Genomic DNA, 25,301 nt, shown 5'->3' on the forward strand with positions numbered 1-25,301 from the left:
AAGAGACAGCCCAAATGGTCACTGAATTCCTCACACAAGCATTTGCCATTATGGGTGTGCCACAAGAAATAAAAACAGACAATGGTCCTGCATACACCTCCAAACATTTTAAACACTTGTGTGCACAGTATAAGATTTTACACACCACTGGCATACCCTTTAATCCTCAAGGACAGGCAATAGTAGAGAGGAGAAACAGAGACATTAAGACGTTGCTCCAAAAACAAAAGAAAGGGGAAGCCACAGGTAACCCTAGAGAGCTTCTAAATCTAGCCCTTTATACTATTAACTTCTTGATTTTTGACAAAGATGCACTGGCTCCGGCAGACAGGTTTTATAACCCACCGGAAGGGCAATGTCCAGTGTGAGCAGCTCCACTATCTTTAATTAATCTTCAGATGATGTGGAAAGACCCAGAAAGTGAATGGAAGGGACCAGATAGGCTAACTGCTTGGGGGAGAGGGTTTGCTTGTATCTCTACAGGTGGAGAAGGAATCAGATGAGTGCCAACGAGCCGTATTCGCCTTGTCCATCGCAGAGAGACGGAGCAGACCCTTGAAATGAAGGAGAAAACCCAAGAAATATCAGGTGGTTCTGTTGCTGATTGTGCTCACCATTGAAAGAGTGTGGCAGTTATGGCGTTTGACTCATGGACATAGAAAATCATTGGACTTCAAAACCCTCAGAAATCATTGGATTCTCTGAGACATTCGATTGTTGTAGGACTTTAAATCCCTCAGGAATCATTGGATTCTTTGAGACATAAGACTTTAAATCCCTCAGGAATCAGTGGATTCTCTGAGAAATGATATGACTGTTACAGGACTTCAAAATCTGCTGGAATCACTGGATTCCCTAAGACATAAAAAGACTTTTGCTGGACTTCAAAAACTTGGGGGGATCATTGGATTCCCTGACATGTGAAGCAATGGACAATAGATTGGTTTTAGACTATCTCTTGGCTGCTGAAGAAGGTGCATGTGTGACAACTGTTTACATACCCTCCTTCTAGGACTTCTGGCAATCTTTTACAACACAATGTTGATTCATATTGTTTGTTATACCATTACTTGGGTGTTTAATTCATGTTTGTTACACCACATCAAGTCTGCACTGACTGTGGGGAGAGTCATCACTAATAGCCTCTGCGTTGTTGCTATGTGCTTGTGTAATACTTCCCATGCTGATGGGTTTGTGCATAATAAGACCCTTGAGCCCAGAAACCTGCTAGCAACCCCCACTCTCCTTTGGTGCTTTTCATCTCCCTTCCTGAGATGTGAGGGAGGGCGTGATTATCTCCTTTTTGGTGCTTTCACCTCTTTTCCTGAGAAGTCAGGGGGGTCGTGATCACCTCCTTTTTGGTGCTTTCACCTCTTTTCCTGAGAAGTCAGGGAGGGTGTGATCACCTCCCCTTGGGGGCTCTGACCTCCCTGAGGAGTCAGGGATGGCATGATCACCTGTGTTCTAAAACGGGAGATATAATGGGCTGAGGTCCCAAGCACGTGAGGCTAAATAGTAATTGGACCATACTCTATTAATATATCAGCTTGGAGAAAGAATGCCCCCCCCCACTCTTTGTGCAAGTCCTGATGTGTGGCATAGGAAATGACGATTTTGGTGGGTGGAGGCAGAGGAGTGGAAAAGGAAGGGGAAGGAGAGACTGCAAGCATTTTGCGCTTGCGATTGCGATTGAGACGGCCTTTCAGCTCAGATCCCTCTCTGTTAGCTGGCTTCCTGTCGCAGCTGCCCGTATTGCTATCTCAATCCTTCTTGCCCATATTGCTATCGCAATCTTTTTTCACCTCTTCACTTCATTAAAGATTGAAGGTTTTTCCCTTAATCTGAATTCCTGACTCCGGCTGATTTTAAATCCGCGGTCATTACAGTCTGGTATAATGTTCTCCTCTAAAGTATAATCTTCTCTGAGAGAAGGTTTCTTGGGGGGCTTCTGGAAGCACTCTTCTTTTCAGTTCAGTAAAATAAGCACCTCAAATGCTGCCAGGGATTAAAGTCCAGAACCTTTATTTTCTCCGTCCAAGTCTTGTCCTTCCTTGGGCCCGGTTAGCTTTTTTTCAGGCCTCTCTCTCTCTTTGGCTCCAAGAGCTCCTGCCACTAAATCTCTGCCTCTGCCAGCTTCATCCTACAGCCAGCACAAAGGTGGAAGATGGAATGAATCTGTCTCTGCCACTGAGAGTGGGTTTGTTTCTTAGTGGGCTTGTCCTTTAGTGGCGTCCTCCTTATATATGCTCTCTTAAAGGTGTGAATCTTGTGGAACTCTGATAAGTACTAAGTTCACTGGTGAACTGTTAAATACTCTGCTAAATTAGATAATTGTTGTCTCTATCAATTCCAGTGACTTAGCACCTTGTAAGAATCCTAACATCTCCCACTTTCTTTTGATTTTAGAACATAGGAGGTCATGACCTTCCTGACTTCTCAAGGAGGTGAAAACCCCAAAAAAGAAGGTGATCACACCTTCCCTGATTGCTCAAAAAGGAGTGAAAATACCATAAAAAGAAGGTGGTCAGAACCTCCCTGACATCTCAGGAAGGGAGATGAAAATACCAGAGCAAATGGGAAATCAAATCAGATTAGTGAGTCTGAAGGTGCTCACTTTTAAAACAGGTATACATAAATCCATCAATATGGGAGGCATTACACATAATTACATAAGCACATAGCAAAATAACACAGTCTAGAAGTGATGTAACAAATAACATGAATCAACAGGAGGAATTATACATGTCCATAAGTCCTAGAAATAGTCCAAAAGGAATCTGTTGTCCATTAGTTCATGTGCCAGGAATCCAATAACTCCTGCAAGCTTTGAAGTCCTGCAATAGTTTCATCTGGTGTTAGGGAATCCAATGATTCCTGCTGGTTTTCAGGTCCTGAAACAGTCTCTGATGTGATATATCAGCCAAAAACTAATCAGATGGCCCAAAAGGATTACATGATCAACGGACAGAAAAGCAATCAGATAGCAGAAAGGGATTACAATTGGGGAGAATACAGGCTTTTTAAACCAACAGGCCTGTGCAAACAGCTCCAATGCCAGATTATGAGGAGAGATTTAGGAAGTGGTAAATAGAAGGGAGTAGATAGGTTAACTGCCTAGGACAGAGGGTTTGCTTGCATTCCTACAGATGGAGAAGGAAACAGATGGGTGGCAATGAGCACCTGGAGAGAAACAGGAAAGGAGAAAAGCCTCAAAACAAAGGAGAAGATCTGGGCCCTGCCTCTCACTTCCCTGGGTCAATCTACATTGAGGCTCAGTGGAAGCCCTTGTGGCATTTTGGACATGGGGTTTTGGGTTTTCTCTCACCCTGTCCTCTCACTCTATCTCTATCTACACTGGGCTCTTAGATGTCCTATTTTTCCACATTGAAAACAATGACGAGTCTCTCTAGAAGTCCCGTGCCAAGAGGAACCCTGTCTTCCCTTGTTCATCATAGTCTGGGTATAATAAGCACTAGTGCCCACTGTGGCACAGCATCTTATGATTCCCTCTAAAGGAGTATCTTTGTGTAGTCCCCATATAATTCTTTTGCAAACCTCATTGGCATTTTCCTTAGCCAGCTGTCTTACCATAATTTTTGTAGCTGCATTTTCTCCAATGATTCTTGTGACAGCTGTTTGAAAACATCCCACAAAATCTGCAAAGGGTTCATTGGGACCTTGTTCTATTGTGAAGTATTTACCTCCATCTTTCTCTGGGAGAGTACCCCAAGCTTTTATAGCAGCAGTAGCAATCTGTTCATAAGCTGTTGTAGGGTAATTCATCTGTTCTCAATTCTCTCCATACTGATCTTCACTGGCTAGTTGGTCAATTAAGATGGAGGTGTGAAAAATGAGGGCTTAGAGATCCTGAGGAGGAGAAAAAGGCTTGGGAGTCTCAGGATCTGGTCCAGGTGAGGGGGACAGAATTAAGGAGACATTGCCAGAGACAAGGTCCTGTCTTTGGGAAGGAGGTGGTTCTGAAAGGATTCACAGGGATTTTTTGTCCTTAGAGGAGTATGAAGAAGGGAGTTATTTAAAAGGTTAGTATCTAATTTTGATTTCCCTCCAGCAAACTGAAGCAGCTTCCTGCAGTGCTGTTGGATTTAAGGATTTTTTTTAGTTTTGAAGTCTTTTAGGTTGAATTTGTTTCTGTTTAAGAACCAGCCGGAGGGAGAATCCTTAGGAATAGAGACAGAGGTAGATTATCTCATTTTTTGCCTCAGGTCTTAAGTTGTCTGGATTCTATAGCACTTAGTCCTCCTATACATCCCTGGGGAGGGAGGGAGGTGACAGAAGTTCCTGATTAAGGGTACTTCTGTTAAAAAACAAAAACAAAAACAAAAAAAACTCACAGGGATGCTAAGTCCAATTTTCTTTTGTCAAGGAAGTCTCATTGAACATAGAGCTCCCTAAAGCCCAAATCTTCCCAGGTATTTGGGTCTCTCAGCTATAGAATAGACAAGAGTAAGAGAAGACTTTCCCTGGGCAAACGTGTCAGGGATCCCAGTACGGGCCACCAAATGTGGAGGGGTGAGAAATGAGTGTTGAGAGATGCCCTGGCCAGGTGGCATCTTTGCAAGACAATTCACAGAATTTTCAAAAGAATGAATACAGGCAGGAGTTATGGCAAAAAAAATGGGTTTATTACACTGAGAAAACAACTTTGTCAGGAGGCAGAGGGTTGGGCATCCAGCCTTTGATTACATTGGGGTTTGGGGCCCAAATCCAGGGGAGCCAAACTCTAGATGAATTTGAGGAACTTATTTTCAACTCAATAAAGGGTGTTGATTATACCCCAGGCCAAAATCTCCAATTGAATTGTGGGTAAAGATGGTATGGGAGTTTTCCCTATAAACAGAAGGGTGGGCCCCTCCCAATAGGCAGGAGGAGGTGGGATTCTAACCCAGTTTCACCCTTCTCCCAAAGATCACAGGTTCTGTCAATTGAATCATAAAAAAATTAGTTTTATTTGGTTAATATTATTAAGATGGGGGAGGTTGTTCTGATTCTGAGGAGACTCCAAAACTATGAGGAGAGCAGAATGTTCAGCTTCTTGGCGCCCATCTCTTATTCCCCTTCTTTGTAGGAATTTAAGTCTTCCTTTGCAAAGAGTGGACAGAGGAGACTCCAGAGAGATCTTTATAGCCCCCAGCATGAATGGATAAAATAAAAGTAGATAAAAATCTGATTTAAATGCAGGGTCAGAGAAAATGGATCCAGAGTATGAATTTTTTTCCTGAGGGAATTATGGTTAAGTAACTTGCCCAAGGTCACATAAGTAGAAAGTATTAAGTGTCTGAGTCTGGATTTGCACTCAGGTTCTCCTGACTCCAGGGAAGCTGCCCCGTGCCGTCTGGCTGCTGGGAGAATGTGAATTTTAAGCTGGGGCCATTAGCCTGTTACCTGATCTTCTAGTGCTCTTGGTCCCAAGAGTCATTGACTGCTGTGGAATATTGAGCCAGAGAGAAAGGACAGAAAGAATCTCTGACCAGAAGTTTCTATTTTCTCTTTGGTTCTTGCTCAGTTGGGAGTCAGATGGAATAGGAATGGGAGAGTGCCTCAGGGCCAAGGAAATTGTGGGGTGACCCAGTCTGAGCCAGTGGTTCTTTCTTTGATGATTCTGCTCATGGGTGAAGAGGAACAAGAGTCCCCAGAGCCCCGAGCTCTCAGACCGGGACCTTTCCCCTGAGCCCCGAGTCCCTTTTATCTCATCAGCCCCAGAGACCCTGCCCCTGAGCAGGTCCCCAGCAGCTGCTGCAGCAGAGGAAGGAGAGGAGGCAGCTGGGCCTCCCTGAGCAGCCAGCCCAGGCCTGGGGAGGTTTTTGTTCAGGGCTGTAACGCTGTGGGAGGATAAAAAGAATACTGAGCACAGTAATAGACTGCCCCATCTTCAGCCTCCACACTGCTGATTGTGAGGGTGAAATCCTTCTCAGCACCACTGCCACTGAAGCGGGCGGGGACTCCGGAGTCCAGGTTGGAAACCCTGTAAATGAGTCGCCGAGGAGACTGTCCGGGTCTATGTTGGAACCAGTGTAGGTAAGTCTTTCCATCAGTGTGTACAACACTCTGACTGGCCTTGCAGCTGATGGTGACTCTCTCTCCTGGGCTCACAGACACTGAGGCTGGAGACTGAGTCAGCACAACTTCTCCCCTGGAAACTAAGAGCAGAAATTAATGACCAACCAACAAGAAATAAACAGGGGAGAGTTTCCTTTCATTCTGATTCTTGGCCCAGAGACCCCCTGGCTCTGAACATCCCCCTGATCTCCCAGAAATCCTCATTCCCCCTTGGACTGTACTGGCTCCTGTCTCCAAGATTCTGAGCTTCCTGGAATTCTCTCATCTCATGTCACGTTGCCCGTCTGCATGTTTTGTTGTCTCATGTTCTCACCTGGGACCCAAAGCATCAAGAGCCCACAGAGAAGCTGGGACAGAGACTCCATCTTGTAGTGACTCCTTCCCTGTGGCTGCTCTGCCCCCAGGCCCAGTTTATCCCCCTGTGTCTGCAGCCCCTCCCCTTGGGGATCTCTTTATGCAAAGCAGCTGAGAGGTGTGAGGGGGTCTGGGAGTAGAAGTGGCTGCCTCCAGCTCAGGGGAAGAACCTGAGGCCTTAACACCTTCAATATGTCCCTGATTCATGGACCCTTGTGTGATAAGTGCTCCCACAGATCCTACTTATCCTTTTTTGTTTGTTTTGTTTTGTTTTAATCTGTTTTATTAATTCATGTGTTTGCTAGCAGTATGTAAAGAGTTCAGTTTGTGGCTAGGAACATTCACCTTCCTGAGATCAAGAGAGATCAGAGAGCCAGAGAGAGAAGGAAGAAGATCTCTCAGCAAAAAGACATTCAGAGGCCTTACAGGCCACATCGGGGGATAGCCAGGGTTCTGCTGTCGTGGTGGAGCGTGGGGGAGCAAGCCCCAAACTCCTGCTGGAGGTCGCAGCAAGGACAGGGAGTTTCCTTGGCCTTCTGGCCCTGTCCATGACACCTGAAGCAGGAACCCCTGGGTTTCCCAGAAATGTCAGCAGCCACGAGGAGGCACTGTTCCCCATGTCTCCCTGTAAGGCCGCTGTCCCACGCTGCAGTTTGATCCCTCTCATTAAAGACTCTCACATTTGCTTCCAGCAGAGAGGTGGGAGTTTGGGGGCCCAGAACTGGCTTCTGCTGCTTCCTCCTGTCTCTGGGGCAGATTGTTTAATAGTAACAACTCCCCAGGACAGACCAAGGAGGGCCTTGGCCTTGGAGCCCTCACAAAGCTGGGCCGGGACCTCGGAGCAATGGCCAAGTTTCTCCTTAGTCTGGGAGAGATTTTCACTGGAAGAGGCGGCTCTGCTCTGAGGGTCTCTCCCTGAGAGTCTGCAGCTTCTCCCAGGGGGCAGAGGTTAGAATCAGGATCCTGAGGAGGAAAAAAAGCCCTGGGAGTCTCAGGATCTGGTCCAGGTGAGGGGGACAGAGTTAAGGAGACATTGCCAGAGACAAGGTCCTGTCTTTGGGAAGGAGGTGGTTCTGAAGGGATTCACAGGGATTTTGTGTCCTAGAGGAGTAGGAAGGAGGGGGTTATTTAAAAGGGTGGTATTTAATTTTGATTTCCCCCCAGCAAACTGAAGCAGCTTCCTGCAGCGCTGTTTTAATTTAAGGATTGTTTTTAGTTTTTAGATCTTTTAGGCCGAATTTATCTCTGTTTAAGAAAAAGCTTAAGGGAGAATCCTTAGGAATAGACACAGTTTACATCATTCCCCCCTCAATGTGTCCCATTTTTTGCCAGCAGCCTCAGGTTTTTGAGATTCTTTTTTTTTTAATTTTTATTTAATAATTACTTTATATTGACAGAATCCATGCCAGGGTAATTTTTTTACAACATTATCCCTTGCACTCGCTTCTGTTCCGATTTTTCCCCTCCCTCCCTCCACCCCCTCCCCTAGATGGCAAGCAGTCCTATATATGTTGGATATGTTGCAGTATATCCTAGATACAATATATGTTTGCAGAACCGAACAGTTCTCTTGTTGCACAGGGAGAACTGGATTCAGAAGGTATAAATGACCCGGAAGAAAAACAAAAATGCAGATAGTTCACATTCATTTCCCAGTGTTCTTTCTTTGGGTGTAGCTGCTTCTGTCTGTCATTTATCAATTGAAACTCAGTTAGGTCTCTTTGTCAAAGAAATCCACTTCCATCAAAATATGTCCTCATACAATATCATTGTCGAAGTGTATAATGATCTCCTGGTTCTGCTCGTTTCACTTAGCATCAGTTCATGTAAGTCTCGCTAGTCCTCTCTGTATTCATCCTGCTGGTCATTTCTTACAGAACAATAATATTCCATAACATTCATATACCACAATTTACCCAGTCATTCTCCAATTGATGGGCATCCATTCATTTTCCAGTTTCTAGCCACTACAAATAGGGCTGCTACAAACATTTTGGCACATACAGGTCCCTTTCCCTTCTTTAGTATTTCTTTGGGATATAAAGCCAATAGAAACACTGCTGGATCAAAGGGTATGCATAGTATGATAACTTTTGGGGCATAATTCCAGATTGCTCTCCAGAATGGTTGGATCCGTTCACAACTCCACCAACAATGCATCAGTGTCCCAGTTTTCCCGCATCCCCTCCAACATTCGTCATTATTCTTTCCTGTCATCTTAGCCAATCTGACAGGTGTGTAGTGGTATCTCTGAGTTGTCTTAATTTGCATTTCTCTGATCAATAGTGATTTGGAACACTCTTTCATATGAGTGGTAATAGTTTCAATTTCATCCTCTGAAAATTGTCTGTTCATATCCTTTGACCATTTATCAATTGGAGAATGGCTTGATTTCTTATAAATTTGAGTCAGTTCTCTATATATTTTGGAAAGGAGGCCTTTATCAGAACCTTTAACTGTGAAAATGTTTTCCCAGTTTGTTGCTTCCCTTCTAATCTTGTTTGCATTAGTTTTGTTTGTACAAAGGCTTTTTAATTTGATGTAATCAAAATTTTCTATTTTGTGATCAGTAATGGTCTCTAGTTCATCTTTGGTCACAAATTTCTTTCTCCTCCACAAGTCTGAGAGATAAACTATCCTATGTTCCTCTAATTTATTTATAATCTCGTTCTTTATGCCTAGGTCATGGACCCATTTTAATTTTATCTTGGTATATGGTGTTAAGTGTGGGTCCATGCCTAATTTCTGCCATACTAATTTCCAATTATCCCAGCAGTTTTTTATCAAATAATGAATTCTTATCCCAGAAGTTAGGGGCTTTGGGTTTGTCAAACACTAGATTGTTATAGTTGACTATTCTGTCTTGTGAACCTAACCTTTTCCACTGATCCACTAATCTACTTCTTAGCCAATACCAAATGGTTTTGGTGACTGCTGCTTTATAATATAATTTTAGATCAGGTACAGTTAGGCCACCTTCATTTGATTTTTTTTCATTAATTCCCTTGAGATTCTTGACTTTTTATTGTTCCATATGAATTTTGTTGTTATTTTTTTCTAGATCATTAAAATATTTTCTTGGAAGTCTGATTGGTATAGCACTAAATAAATGGATTAGTTTAGGGAGTATTGTCATCTTTATTATGTTTGCTCGGCCAATCCAAGAGCACTTAATATTTTTCCAATTATTTAAGTCTGACTTTATTTGTGTGGAGACTTTTTTATAATTTTGCTCATATAATTCCTGTCTTTCCTTTGATAGATAGATTCCCAAATATTTTATGGTATCAACAGTTATTCTGAATGGAATTTCTCTTGCTGTTGGGTTTTGTTGGTGATGTATAAAAATGCTGAGCATTTATGGGGATTTATTTTGTAGCCAGCTACTTTGCTAAAATTATGAATTATTTCTAATAGCTTTTTGGTAGAATCTCTGGGGTTCTCTAGGTATACCATCATATCATCTGCAAAGAGTGATAGTTTGGTTTCCTCATTGCCTACTCTAATTCCTTTAATATCTTTCTCGACTCTTATTGCCAAGGCTAGTGTTTCTAATACGATATTAAATAATAATGGTGATGGGGGCAACCTTGCTTCACTCTAGTTCTTACTGGGAAAGGTGCCAGTTTTTCCCCATTGCATATGATGCTTACTAATGGTTTTAAATATATGCTCCTGACTATGCTCCTGACTATTTTAAGGAAAAGACCATTTATTCCTATGCTCTCAAGTGTTTTTATTAGGAATGGGTGTTGGATTTTATCAAATGCTTTTTCTGCATCTATTGAGATGATCATATGGTTTTTGTTTGTTTGGTTATTGATATAGTCAATTATGCTAATAGTTTTTCTAATATTGAACCAGTCCTGCATTCCTGGTATAAATCCTACTTGGTCATAGTTATTATCCTGGGAATGATTTTCTGTAATATTTTTGCTAATATTTTATTTAAGATTTTAGCATCAATATTCATTAGGGAGATTGGTCTATAATTTTCTTTCTCTGTTTTTAGCCTACCTGGTTTAGGTATCAGCACCATGTCTGTGTCATAAAAGGAGTTTGGTAGGACTCCTTCAATCCCTGTTTTTTCAAATAGTTTATATAACATTGGAGTTAATTGTTCTTTAAATATTTGGTAGAATTCACATGTAAATCCATCTGGTCCTGGGGATTTTTTCTTAGGGAGTTGATTGATAGTTTGTTCTATTTCTTTTTCTGAGATGGGACTGTTTAGGATATTTACTTCTTCCTCTGTTAGTTTGGGCAAGCTATATTTTTGGAGGTATTTTTCTATTTCATTTAAGTTGTCGAATTTATTGGCATAAAGTTGGGCAAAGTAACTCCTAATCATTGCTCTAATTTCCTCTTCTTTAGTGGCGAGTTCTCCCTTTTCATTTTTAAGACTAACAATTTGATTTTCCTCTTTCCTTTTTTTAATCAGATTTACTAAGGGTCTGTCTATTTTGTTGGTTTTTTCATAGAACCAACTCTTAGTTTTATTAATTAATTCAATAGTTTTTTTACTTTCAATTTTATTGATCTCTCCTTTTATTTTTAGAATTTCAAGTTTAGTGTTTGACTGGGGGTTTTTAATTTGTTCCTTTTCTAGCATTTTTAGTTGCAAGCCCAATTCATTGACATTCTCTTTCTCTATTTTATACAAATAGGCCTCTAGAGATATGAAATTTCCCCTTATTACCGCTTTGGCTGCATCCCATACATTTTGGTATGATGTCTCATTATTATCGTTTTCTTGGGTGAAGTTATTAATTATGTCTATGATTTGCTGTTTCTCCCAATCATTCTTTAGTATGAGATTGTTTAGTTTCCAATTATTTTTTGGTCTACTTCCCGCTGGCTTTTTGTTGAATGTAATTTTCATTGCATCGTGGTCTGAAAACGATGCATTTACTATTTCTGCCTTACTGCATTTGAATTTGAGGTTTTTATGTCCTAATATATGGTCAGTTTTTGTATAGGTTCCATGAACTGCTGAAAAGAAAGTGTATTCCTTTCTGTCTCCATTACATTTTCTCCAGAGATCTATCATATCTAACTTTTCTAGTATTCTATTTAACTCTTTGACTTCTTTCTTATTTATTTTGTGGTTTGATTTATCTAATTCTGAGAGTGCAAGGTTAAGCTCTCCCACTATTATAGTTTTACTGTCTATTTCTTCTTGCAGCTCTCTTAGTTTCTCTTTTAAGAATTTAGATGCTACCCCACTTGGTGCATATATGTTTAATATAGATAGTGCTTCATTATCCATGCTGCCCTTTAGCAAGATATAGTGCCCTTCCTTATCTCTTTTAATTAGATCAATTTTTGCTTTAGCTTGATCTGAGATCAGGATGGCTACCCCTGCTTTTTTGACTTCACCTGAAGCATAGTAGATTTTGCTTCAACCTTTTACCTTTAACCTGCATGTATCTCCCCGCTTCAGGTGTGTTTCCTGTAAACAACATATTGTAGGATTCTGGCTTTTAATCCATTCTGCTAACCGCTTCCTCTTTATGGGGGAGTTTACATTTATGGTTAGAATGACCAATTTTGTATTACTTGTCATCTTGTTAACCCCGGTTTATGCTTTTCTCCCTTCTTTCCCCTTTACCCCCCTTCCCAGTATTAAGCTTGTGAGCACCACTTGCTTCTCACAGCCCTCTCTTTTTAGTATCCCTCCCCCCGCCTTAGAGTTCCTCCCCCTATCTTACCCCTTTCCCTCCCAGTTTCCGTATTCCCTTCCACTTAGCTTATTCCTTCCCTTTTCACTTTTCCCTTCTCACTTTTCAATGAGGTGGGAGAAGTTTCACCATAGATTGAGTATGTCTTAAGATTTTTCACTTAAAGCCAATTCTGAAGGCAGTAAGATACCCACTATATTCACCCCCTCCATTCTTTCTCCCAGATATAATAGGTTTCCTTTGCCTCTTCATGAGATGTACTACCCCCACTTTGCCCTTTTTCTGGTACAATGTCCTTTCCACATCAGTTTCTAGAACAAGGTATATCTGTATTCTTTATACATCTTTATAACCGAAATATAGTTCTCAAGATTAATCTTTACGTTTTTAGATTTCTCTTGAGTTCTGTACTTGTAGATCAAACTTTTTGTTAAGTTCTGGCTTTTTCATCAGAAATAGATGAAATTCGCTTACTTCATTGAATGTCCATCTTCTTCCCTGGAAAAAGATGCTCATTCTCGCTGGGTAAGTTATTTTTGGTTGCAAACCAAGTATCTTAGCCTTTCGGAATATCATATTCCAGGCCCTTCAATTTTTTAATGTGAATGCTGCCAGATCCTGGGTGATCCTTATTGTGGCTCCTTGATACTTGAATTGGGTTTTTCTAGCCGCTAGCAGGATTTTTTCCTTCGTCTGAGGGTTCTGGCATTTGGCCACTATATTCCTTGGTGTTTTGATTTTAGGATCCCTTTCAGTGGGTGATCGATGAATCCTTTCAATGTTTATTTTTTCCTCTGTTCCTATGACTTCTGGGCAGTTCTCTTTGATAATTTCCTGGAAAATAGTGTCCAGGCTCTTTTTTTCATCAAGCTTTTCTGGGAGTCCAATGATTCTCAGGTTGTCTCTCCTGGATCTGTTTTCCAGGTCTGTTGTCTTCCCCAGAAGGTATTTCACATTCTTTTCCATTGTTTGATTTTTTTGGATTTGCTTGACTGATTCTTCTTGTCTCCTCGAGTCATTCAATTCCAATTGTTCAATTCTGATTTTCAGTGAAGTATTTTCTTCACTCGCTTTTTTAAAATCTTTTTCTAATTGTCCCATTGAGTTCTTTTGTTCTGTGGAATTTTTTTCCATTCCACCTATTTTGTTTTTTAGAGAGCTGTTTTATGTTTCGTTCACCAATCCTATTTTTCAAGGATTTGATTTCTTTATCCACTCTCTCTTTAACTGACTTCTCCAGGCTCTTTTCCCAAGCCTCCCTCTCCTTTTCCCAAGCTTCCCTCTCCTTTTGCCAAGCCTCACTCTGCTTTCCCCATTTTTCTTCTAGCTCCCTTGTGAGAGCCTTTTTAATTACCTCTATGAGGTTCATCTGTGCTGAGGAACAGATGATCTCCTCCTTTGGGGATTCACCTGGGGACTGTCTGTTTTCAGTCTCCTCAGGATTTAGAGTCTGCTCTCTATCTGTATAGAAGCTGTCAAGGATTAAAGTCCTCTTCAGTTTCTTGCTCATTCTGTCTAATAATCAGAGACAAACTAGCAAAGAAAAACAGAAAAAAACTGGAGTCTTTCTTTGAGGGAGGGGCTGGGTGTGTTATCAAGCTTCCTCTCCAGACTGTGGGGGGGGGGGCAGCAGTGAGGCACTAGCCTGACTGTGCTGTGCCTGCGCTCTGAGATCCCAGAGCGTGCTGAGTCACTGTGGGGGGGGAAGGCGGGGGGCGGCCAGGTCCCGAGAGACTCCAGCTGTTTGGGGTTGTATCCTTCACCCCCGGTGTTTTTAGCTTCTCTGCTGGGCTGCTGACTTGCTGCCGGAGCAAAGTATCTAATCCTGTAGCGAAGCTCTCACCGCAGAGACGGCTGCGATCACTCCCCACCTCCTCTCCCGTCTGCTCCCGTGCTCTCACTGCCACTGCTCTCAGCCTGCGCCCGATCTAAAACCATCCCAGCCCTCCAGTAAAGACAGACCTTTCCTGGTGAATCTCAAGGATGGCTTCTCTTGGTAACTATTTGTAGGGTTTTTTTCAGCCAAGCATTAATTCAGAGGCTTGTAATGAAATAGATAGTGAGAGAAAAACGCGGAGCTACACAGCTGTGTGCCTCCTCTCCGCCGTCTTCAGTTTGATCAGGTTTTTGGGATTCTATAAAGCCCCATCCCCTTATCCTGGGGAGGGAGAGAGGTGACAGAAGTTTCCTGATTAAGATTCCTTCTGCTAAAAATAAATAAATAAGTAAATAAATAAACCCAGGAATTCCAAGTCCAGTTGTCCCTAGTCAAGGAAATCTGCCTGATCATTGAGCTCCATACAGCCCAAATCTTCCCAGGTGTTTGGGTCTCCCAGGTATAGGATAGACAACAGCAAGAGAAGGCTTTCTTGGGCCCAAAATTTCAGGGATCCCTAAACGGGCCACCAAATGTGTAGAGGTGGGCAATGAAGGTTCAGAGATTCCCTGGCCAGGTGGCAGCTTTACAAAAGAATGAATACAGCGAGGTTTGTGGCAAAAAAAAATGGGTTTATTACACTGAGAAAACAGCTTTTTCTGCAAGTAAAATCCTGTTTAGACTTTTTGCAGAAGGTTGCGCACCCGGCCTTGGATTATTTGGGATTTGGGGACCAAAGCCAGGGAGCCAATCTCTAGATGAATTTGAGGGACTAATTTTCAACTGAATAAAGGGTGGTGACTATGCCCCAGGCCAAGATCTCCAACTGAAATGTGGTTGGAGATGCTATGGGGTGGGGCCCCTCCCAAGGGGCTGTAGGAGTTGAGATTCTAACCCAGGTTGACCCTTTCCCCAAAGATCACAGTTTCCATCAATTGGACTATAAAAAAGTAGTTTTATTAGATTAAAATTAAGATGGGGGAGGTGGTTATAATTCTGAGCAGTTTCCAAAACTATGAAGAGAGCAGAATGTTCGGCTTCTTGGCGCCCGTCTCTTATTCCCCTTCTTTGTAGGAATTGAAGTCTTCCTTTGAAAAGAGTGGACAGAGGAGACTCCAGAGAGATCTTTGTAGCCCCTGGGCATGAATGGTAAAATAAAAGTAGATAAAAATCTGATTCAAATGCATGGTCAGAGAAAATGGATCCAGAGTGAATTTTTTTTTTTCTGAGGCAATTAGAGTTAAGTAACTTGCCCAGGGTCACACAACTAGAAAATATGAAGTGTCTAAGTCTCGCTTTGCACTCAGGTCCTCCTAACTCCAGGGCAGCTGCCCCGTGCCATCTGGCTGCTGGGAGAGTGCGAATTTTAAGCTGGGTCCATGATGGATTTCATTAACCTGTTGTGTGATCTTCTTGTGCTCTTGGTCCCAAGAGTCATTGACTGCTGTGAATATTGAGCCAGGGAGAAAGGACAGAAAGAATCTCTGGCCAGAAGTTTCTACTTTCTCTTTGGTTCTTGTGCCGAGGGGAGTCAGATGGAATAGGAATGGGAGAGTGCCTCAGGCCCAGGGCATTGTGGGGTGACCCAGTCTGAGCCAGTGGTTCTCTCTTTGATGATTCTGCTCATGGCTGAAGAGGAGCAAGAGTCCCCAGAGCACCGAGCTCTCAGACTGTGGCCTTTCCCCTGAGCCCCGAGTCCCTTTTATTTCCTCAGCCCCAGAGACCCTGCCCCTGAGCAGGCCCCCAGCAGCTGCTGCAGCAGAGGAAGGAGGGGAGGCAGCTGGGCCTCCCTGAGCAGCCAGCCCAGGCCTGGGGAGGTTTTTGTTCAGGGCTGTAATGCTGTGGGAGGAGTAAAAGAATACTGAACACAGTAATAGACTGCCCCATCTTCAGCCTCCACACTGCTGATTGTGAGGGTGAAATCCTTCCCAGCACCACTGCCACTGAAGCGGGCGGGGACTCCGGAGTGCACGTTGGAAACCATGTAAATGAGTGGCCGAGGAGACTGTCCCGGTTTCTGTTGGAGCCAGTGTAGGTAAGTCTTTCCATTACTGTGTACAACACTCTGACTGGCCTTGCAGCTGATGGTGACTCTCTCTCCCGGGCTCACAGACACTGAGGCTGGAGACTGGGTCAGCACAATTGCTCCCCTGGAAACTAAGAGCAGAAATTAGTGACCAAACAACAAGAAATAAACAGAACAGAGTTTCCTTTCATTCTGATTCTTGCCCCACAGACTCCCTGGCTCTGAACATCCCCCTGACCTCACAGAAATCCTCATTCCCCCTTGGACTGTACTGGCTCCTGTCCCCAGAGATTCTGAGCTTCCTTGATTTCTCTCATCTCATGTCACATTGCCCGTCTGCGTGTTTTGTTGTCTCAAGTTCTCACCTGGGACCCAAAGCATCAGGAGCCCACAGAGAAGCTGGGACAGAGACTCCATCTTGCAGTGACTCCTTCCCTGTGGCTGCTCTGCCCCAGGCCCAGTTTATCTCCCTATGTCTGCAGCCCCTCCCCTTGGGGATCTCTTTATGCAAAGCAGCTGAGAGGTGTGGGGGGTTCTGGGAGCAGAAGTGGCTGACTCCAGCTCAGGGGAAGAACCTGAGGCCTTAACACCTTCAATATGTCCCTGATACATGGACCCTTGTGTGATAAGTGCTCCCACAGATCCTACTTATCCTTAGTTTTTTTTTTTTAATTTTTTTTCTTTTAATCAGTTTTATTTTTTTATGAGACTGCTAGCACTATGTAATGTGTTCAGTCTTTGGCTAGGAACTTTCATCTTCTTGAGATCAAATATTGCCTTGGATACTGAATTGTGTGAGCTTAAGCAAGTCATTTAACCTTGTTTGCCTCAGTTTCCTTATTTGTAAAATAAGTTGAAGATGAAATAGCAAATCCCTCTAGTATCTTCTCAAAGAAACCCCAAATTGTGTTACAAAGTGCCAAAAATAATTGAAATAAGAACAAAAATGGTTCCAAAAGCAAGTGGGCTTGCACAAGAGTCCATAATGTGTAGTGAAGAGGTCACAGCCTGAAGGCATAAAACATAGGCCAGATACTGATATCCTGCACTTTATCCCAATCCATGACCTGCTGTCCTACTAAGTAAGGATCTTTGGGCATTTAGAATGGAGGCTCCTAAAATGGAAAGCAAGCCATCCTTTTATTCCTTGCCATGGTTTAGGGGAACCAGCTTTTTCTTCCTCCTCCACTTCCCTGAAGAGATCAATGGAATTATATGTTATGGAATGATATGTGATCATTTAAAATTTTTTTCTTCTTATTTTTTTAGTTTTTATTTATTTTAAACCTAAAAACTAATCCTTTACAATAAATGCTCCACATTGTGTTCAGAGCTGCCCATCTTTGCTTTGCTTCCTTGTGGGTTTCTCTTGTTCTCTGCATGCACTTTTTACATTATTTTCCCCTGATTCCTCCCCAGGGACTCCATCCTTCTCTAAGTGCCCACAGCCACCAGTGTCCCTGTCCCACTGCCTCTGCCCTCACCAGGCATGTGCTGGTTTCCCCTTGGGCGGGGCTGCCTCTCAGCAGCACAGCTGGCCCCAGCACCCTCATAAACAGGGGTTCCCTCAGTCTTCCCCAACCTCACACTCCCCACATTGTTGGAGATGAAGCTTCCTGTGGCTCAGCCAAGGCCACCTCCCGGCTCAGCTACCACAGGACTCACTGCTTGCTGTTTCAGCAGAGCTTGCCTGGAGTTGTTACCTTTCACACTGACCAAACCTCTATGTGAGGTTCACCATTGGTACCTTCTCTGGTCATTCCAGGAGGACCAGCTCTGCCCCCACTTGTGTTCATTTTTTGTCACTGGATATTTTTCCTGAGGTGCCATTTTATTTTTTTAATAGAGCTTGGAATTTTCTAAACTACTCTGTCATCTTCCCAGAATCCTCTTTGTCTTTTTTTTTTTCAAATGATTCAATGAAATGGTGGCAAATTCTATCTCAAGCATTGACTTCAGTCAGAAATCTAGAATCTACCAAAGAAGAACTTGAATTAGTCTGTCATTAAGAATCCTCCTTGTGTGATAAAGAGGGAGAGATCAACTGGCCTCCTATCACTTCCCTCAAGTCTCTTATTCCATCCTCTGAAAGAGCTCTCTCAGTGACTGTATTTGATCCTCTCTACAACTGTGCTGGGCAGGAACCATTTTTGTTCTCATTTCAATTATTTTTGGCACTTTGTAACACAATTTGGGGTTTCTTTAAGAAGATACTAGAGGGATTTGCTATTTCATCTTCCAGCTTATTTTATAAATAAGGAAACTGAGATAAACAAGGTGGGAGGGGAAGGGAAAGAGAAGACAGAAGTCATGGGGGAAGAGGAAGCTGGGGAGAAGTGAAAATATAGGAGGGAGTAACATTAAAGAGAGAGGATCTGGAAAGTCCCCTCTTGGAGCTGTGGCAGATGGGCTAGGAACTGAGAGAAGACTTCGGGTAAGGGATTCTAGACTAGAGTTTTGTTGTGTTTTTTTTTTTTTTTGTTTCTTTTTTTTTTTTTTTTTTTGATGATTAATACTCAGTAAGGCTCTTCATGACTCTATTTGGAATTTCTAGGAAAGTTCCTGGACTAGTTTGCCATTTACTTCTTCTGCTCTTTTACCCATGAAGAACAGGAGCAAATAGGTCTCTGTGCCTTGCTGTGGGTCATCCAGCTAGTAAGTGTCTGAGGCCAGATCTCATTTCTGGAAGAGGAAGGTTTCTGACTCCAAACCTGGAATGTGAACTCAAGAAGAAGCATCCTGTGGACTCCAGGCCTGGCACTCTATTGCATCATAGAAGTCCCTGAAATGAGTGGAAAGAATCCTTTCCCACCTTTTTTTTTTAAGAAGCATTTAGAGGACTTCCGGTTAAGATGGCGGAGAGGAGGCTCACAGCTGCATAAGCTCCACGCTTTCTCTCACTATCCACTTCATTACAAGCTTCTGAATCAATGCTTGACTGAAAAAAACCCACATATAGTTACCAAGAGAAGCCATCCTTGAGATTAACCAAGAAAGGTCTGTCTTTACTGGAGGGCTGGGGCGGTTTTAGATCGGGCGCAGACGGCGGGCAGCGGCAGTGAGAGCACGGGAACAGACTGGAGAGGGGGTGGGGAGTGATCGCAGCCATCTCTGCGGGGAGAGCTTCGCTACAGGTTTGGATACTTTGCTCCGGCAGCAAGTCAGCAGCCCAGCAGAGAAGCTAAAAACACCGGGGCTGAAGAATACAACCCCAAACAGCTGGAGTCTCTCGGGACTTGGCCGTCCCCCCTTTCCCCCCCACAGTGACTCAGCACGCTCTGGGATCTCAGAGCCCACGCACACACAGTCCTGCTAGTGCCTCACTGCTGCCCCCTGCAGTCTGGAGAGGAAGCTCGGTAACATACCCAGCCCCTCCCCCAAAGAAAGACTCCAGTTTTTTCTGTTTTTCTTTGCTAGTTTGTCTTTGATTATTAGACAGAATGAGCAAGAAGCTGAAGAGGACTTTAACCCTTGACAGCTCCATACAGATAGAGAGCAGACTCTAAATCCTGAGGAGACTAAAAACAGACAGTCCCCAGGTGAATCCCCAAAGGAGGAGATCATCTGTTCCTCAGCACAGATGAACCTCATAGAAGTAATTAAAAAAGCTCTCACAAGGGAGCTAGAAGAAAAATGGGAAAAGGAGAGGGAGGCTTGGCAAAAGAGCCTGGAGAAGTCAGTTAAAGAGAGAGTGGATAAAGAAGTAAAATCCTTGAAAAATAGGATTGGTGAACTGGAAACAGAAAATAGCTCTCTAAAAAACAAAATTGGCGAAATGGAAAAAAATTCCACAGAACAAAAGAATTCAATTGGACAATTAGAAAAAGATCTTAAAGAAGTGAGTGAAGAAAATACTTCACTGAAAATCAGAATTGAACAAGTGGAATTGAATGACTCAAGGATACAAGAAGAATCAGTCAAGCAAATCCAAAAAAATCAAACAATGGAGAAAAATGTGAAATACCTTCTGGGGAACAACAGACCTGGAAAACAGATCCAGGAGAGACAATCTGAGAATCATTGGACTTCCAGAAAAACATGATGAAAAAAAGAGCCTGGACACTATTTTCCAGGAAATTATCAAAGAGAACTGCCCAGAAGTCATAGGAACAGAGGGAAAAATAAACATTGAAAGGATTCATTGATCACCCACTGAAAGGGATCCTAAAATCAAAACACCAAGGAATATAGTGGCCAAATGCCAGAACCCTCAGATGAAGGAAAAAATATTGCAAGCGGCTAGAAAAACCCAATTCAAGTATCAAGGAGCCACAATAAGGATCACCCAGGATCTGGCAGCATCCACATTAAAAGATCGAAGGGCCTGGAATATGATATTCCGAAAGGCTAAGGAACTTGGTATGCAACCAAAAATAACTTACCCAGCGAGAATGAGCATCTTTTTCCAGGGAAGAAGATGGACATTCAACGAAGTAAGCGAATTTCATCTATTTCTGATGAAAAAGCCAGAACTTAATAAAAAGTTTGATCTACAAATATAAAACTCAAGAGAAATCTAAAAAGGTAAAGATTAATCTTGGGAACTATATTTTGACTATATAGATGTATAAAGAATACATGTATACCTTGTTCTAGAAATTGATGTGGAAAGGACATTGTACCAGAAAAAGGGTAAAGTGGGGATAGTACATCTCATGAAGAGGCATAGGAAACCCATTATATCTGAGAGAAAGAAGGGAGGGGGATGAATATAGTGGGTATCTTACTGCCTTCAGAATTGGCTTTAAGTGAAAAATCTTAAGACATATTCAATCTATGGTGAAACTTCTCCCACCTCATTGAAAAGTGAGAAGGGAAAAGTGAAAAGGGAAGGAATAAGCTACGCGGAAGGGAATACGGGAACTGGGAGGTAAAGGGGTAAGATAGGGGGAGGAATTCTAAGGCGGGGGGAGGGATACTAAAAAGGGAAGGCTGTGAGAAGCAAGTGGTGCTCACAAGCTTAATACTGGGAAGGGGGGGAAAGGGGAAAGAAGGAGAAAAGCATAATCCAGGGTTAACAAGATGGCAAGCAATACAGAATTGGTCATTCTAACCATAAATGTGAACGGGGTAAACTCCCCCATAAAGAGGAAGCGGTTAGCAGAATGGATTAAAAGCCAGAATCCTACAATATGTTGTTTACAGGAAACACACCTGAAGTGGGGAGATACATGCAGGTTAAAGGTAAAAGGTTGAAGCAAAATCTACTATGCTTCAGGTGAAGTCAAAAAAGCAGGGGTAGCCATCCTGATCTCAGATCAAGCTAAAGCAAAAATTGATCTAATTAAAAGAGATAAGGAAGGGCACTATATCTTGCTAAAGGGCAGCATGGATAATGAAGCACTATCTATATTAAACATATATGCACCAAGTGGGGTAGCATCTAAATTCTTAAAAGAGAAACTAAGAGAGCTGCAAGAAGAAATAGACAGTAAAACTATAATAGTGGGAGATCTTAACCTTGCACTCTCAGAATTAGATAAATCAAACCACAAAATAAATAAGAAAGAAGTCAAAGAGGTAAACAGAATACTAGAAAAGTTAGATATGATAGATCTCTGGAGAAAATGTAATGGAGACAGAAAGGAATACACTTTCTTTTCAGCAGTTCATGGAACCTATACAAAAATTGATCATATATTAGGACATAAAAACCTCAAACTCAAATGCAGTAAGGCAGAAATAGTAAATGCATGCTTTTCAGACCACGATGCAATGAAAATTACATTCAACAAAAAACCAGGGGGAAATAGACCAAAAAATAATTGGAAACTAAATAATCTCATGCTAAAGAATGATTGGGAGAAACAGCAAATCATAGACATAATAACTTCACACAAGAAAATGATAATAATGAGACATCATACCAAAATGTATGGGATGCAGCCAAAGCGGTAATAAGGGGAAATTTCATATCTCTAGAGGCCTATTTGTATAAAATAGAGAAAGAGAAGATCAATGAATTGGGTTTGCAACTAAAAATGCTAGAAAAGGAACAAATTAAAAACCCCCAGTCAAATACTAAACTTGAAATTCTAAAAATAAATGGAGAGCTCAATAAAATTGAAAGTAAAAAAACTATTGAAATGATTAATAAAACTAAGAGTTGGTTCTATGAAAAAACCAACAAAATATACAAACCCTTAGTAAATCTGATTAAAAAAAGGAAAGCGGAAAATCAAATTGTTAGTCTTAAAAATGAAAAGCTAGAACTCACCAGTAACGAAGAGGATATTAGAGCAATAATTAGGAGTTACTTTGCTCAACTTTATGCCAATAAATTCGACAACTTAAATGAAATAGAAAAATACCTCCAAAAATATAGCTTGCCCAAACTAACAGAGGAAGAAGTAAATATCCTAAACAGTCCCATCTCAGAAAAAGAAATAGAACAAACTATCAATCAACTCCCTAAGAAAAAATCCCCAGGACCAGATGGATTTACATGTGAATTCTACCAAACATTTAAAGAACAATTAACTCCAATGCTAAATAAACTATTTGAAAAAATAGGGATTGAAGGAGTCCTACCAAACTCCTTTTATGACACAGACATGGTACTGATACCTAAACCAGGTAGGCTGAAAACAGAGAAAGAAAATTATAGACCAATCTCCCTAATGAATATTGATGCTAAAATCTTAAATAAAATATTAGCAAAAAGATTACAGAAAATCATCCCCAGGATAATACACTATGACCAAGTAGGATTTATACCAGGAATGCAGGGCTGGTTCAATATTAGGAAAACTATTAGCATAATTGACTATATCAATAACCAAACAAACAAAAACCATATGATCATCTCAATAGATGCAGAAAAAGCATTTGATAAAATCCAACATCCATTCCTAATAAAAACACTTGAGAGCATAGGAATAAATGGACTTTTCCTTAAAATAGTCAGGAGCATATATTTAAAACCATCAGTAAGCATCATATGCAATGGAGAAAAACTGGAACCTTTCCCAGTTAGATCTGGAGTGAAGCAAGGTTGCCCTCTATCACCATTATTATTTAATATCGTATTAGAAACACTAGCCTCGGCAATAAGAGTTGAGAAAGATATTAAAGGAATTAGAGTAGGCAATGAAGAAACCAAACTATCACTCTTTGCAGATGATATGATGGTAAACCTAGAGAACCCCAGAGATTCTACTAAAAAGCTATTAGAAATAATTCATAATTTTAGCAAAGTAGCTGGCTACAAAATAAATCCCCATAAATCCTCAGCATTTTTATACATCTCCAACAAAACTCAACAGCAAGAGAAACAAAGAGAAATTCCATTCAGAATAACTGTTGATACCATAAAATATTTGGGAATCTATCTACCAAAGGAAAGTCAGGAATTATATGAGCAAAATTATAAAAAAGTCTCCACACAAATAAAGTCAGACTTAAATAATTGGAAAAATATTAAGTGCTCTTGGATCGGCCGAGCGAACATAATAAAGATGACAATACTCCCTAAACTAATCTATTTATTTAGTGCTATACCAATCAGACTTCCAAGAAAATATTTTAATGATCTAGAAAAAATAACAACAAAATTCATATGGAACAATAAAAAGTCGAGAATCTCAAGGGAATTAATGAAAAAAAAATCAAATAAAGGTGGCTTAGCTGTACCTGATCTAAAATTATATTATAAAGCAGCAGTCACCAAAACCATTTGGTATTGGCTAAGAAATAGATTAGTGGATCAGTGGAAAAGGTTAGGTTCACAAGACAGAATAGTCAACTATAACAATCTAGTGTTTGACAAACCCAAAGCCCCTAACTTCTGGGAAAAGAATTCATTATTTGATAAAAACTGCTGGGATAATTGGAAACTAGTAAATTAGGCATGGACCCACACCTAACACCATATACCAAGATAAGATCAAAATGGGTCCATGACCTAGGCATAAAGAACGAGATTATAAATAAATTAGAGGAACATAGAATAGTTTATCTCTCAGACTTGTGGAGGAGAAAGAAATTTGTGACCAAAGATGAACTAGAGACCATTACTGATCACAAAATAGAAAATTTTGATTATATCAAATTAAAAAGCCTTTGTACAAACAAAACTAATGCAAACAAGATTAGAAGGGAAGCAACAAACTGGGAAAACATCTTCACAGTTAAAGGTTCTGATAAAGGCCTCATTTCTAAAATATATAGAGAACTGACTCAAATTTATAAGAAATCAAGCCATTCTCCAATTGATAAATGGTCAAAGGATATGAACAGACAATTTTCAGAGGATGAAATTGAAACTATTACCACTCATATGAAAGAGTGTTCCAAATCATTATTGATCAGAGAAATGCAAATTAAGACAACTTTGAGATACCACCACACACCTGTCAGATTGGCTAAGATGACAGGAAAAAATAATGATGAATGTTGGAGGGGATGCGGGAAAACTGGGACACTAATGCATTGTTGGTGGAGTTGTGAACGAATCCAACCATTCTGGAGAGCAATCTGGAATTATGCCCAAAAAATTATCAAATTGTGCATACCCTTTGATCCAGCAGTGTTTCTATTGGGCTTATATCCCAAAGAAATACTAAAGAAGGGAAAGGGACCTGTATGTGCCAAAATGTTTGTAGCAGCCCTATTTGTAGTGGCTAGAAACTGGAAAATGAATGGATGCCCATCAATTGGAGAATGACTGGGTAAATTGTGGTATATGAATGTTATGGAATATTATTGTTCTGTAAGAAATGACCAGCAGGATGAATACAGAGAGGACTGGCGAGACTTACATGAACTGATGCTAAGTGAAATGAGCAGAACCAGGAGATCATTATACACTTCGACAACGATATTGTATGAGGACATATTTTGATGGAAGTGGATTTCTTTGACAAAGAGACCTAACTGAGTTTCAATTGATAAATGACAGACAGAAGCAGCTACACCCAAAGAACGAACACTGGGAAACAAATGTGAACTATCTGCATTTTAGTTTTTCTTCCCGGGTTATTTATACCTTCTGAATCCAATTCTCCCTATGCAACAAGAGAACTGTTCGGTTCTGCAAACATATATTGTATCTAGGATATACTGCAACATATCCAACATATAAAGGACTGCTTGCCATCTAGGGGAGGGAGTAGAGGGAGGGAGGGGGAAAAAATCGGAAAAGAAACGAGTGCAAGGAATAATGTTGTCATTATAAAGTAATCATTAAATAAAAAATATATAGTATAGGTGTAAAAAAAAAAAAAAAGAAGCATTTAGAGCAGGAGAAAGGTGAAGATTTTTACACGGGCCCATTGTTTTCTTCTAT

General features: G+C 41.3%; 1 long non-coding RNA gene and 2 gene segments (V, D, J or C); 1 reads left to right on the plus strand and 2 right to left on the minus strand.

Moving 5' to 3' along the window:
* LOC127547237 (uncharacterized) overlaps positions 1–6,132 on the plus strand; it is a 39,736-nt gene extending 33,604 nt beyond the window's left edge. Inside the window, exon 3 of the long non-coding RNA XR_007950100.1 lies at positions 6,037–6,132. This is a non-coding gene — a long non-coding RNA (uncharacterized LOC127547237). The remainder of the gene's footprint in view (positions 1–6,036) is intronic.
* LOC127547231 (immunoglobulin kappa variable 3-11-like) overlaps positions 1–17,270 on the minus strand; it is a 46,109-nt gene extending 28,839 nt beyond the window's left edge. The window contains 1 exon segment of the V gene segment in view: positions 16,381–17,270. Coding sequence covers positions 16,381–16,432 — 52 coding nt within the window.
* Positions 5,812–6,471, minus strand: LOC127547235 (immunoglobulin kappa variable 2-30-like). The segment is given in 2 exon segments: positions 5,812–6,158; positions 6,392–6,471. Coding segments are annotated over 2 exon segments (384 nt in total).
* Positions 17,271–25,301: the final 8,031 nt, after the last annotated feature.

The sequence above is a fragment of the Antechinus flavipes genome, chromosome 2, assembly GCF_016432865.1.
Source record: "Antechinus flavipes isolate AdamAnt ecotype Samford, QLD, Australia chromosome 2, AdamAnt_v2, whole genome shotgun sequence".
NCBI lineage: Eukaryota > Metazoa > Chordata > Mammalia > Dasyuromorphia > Dasyuridae > Antechinus > Antechinus flavipes.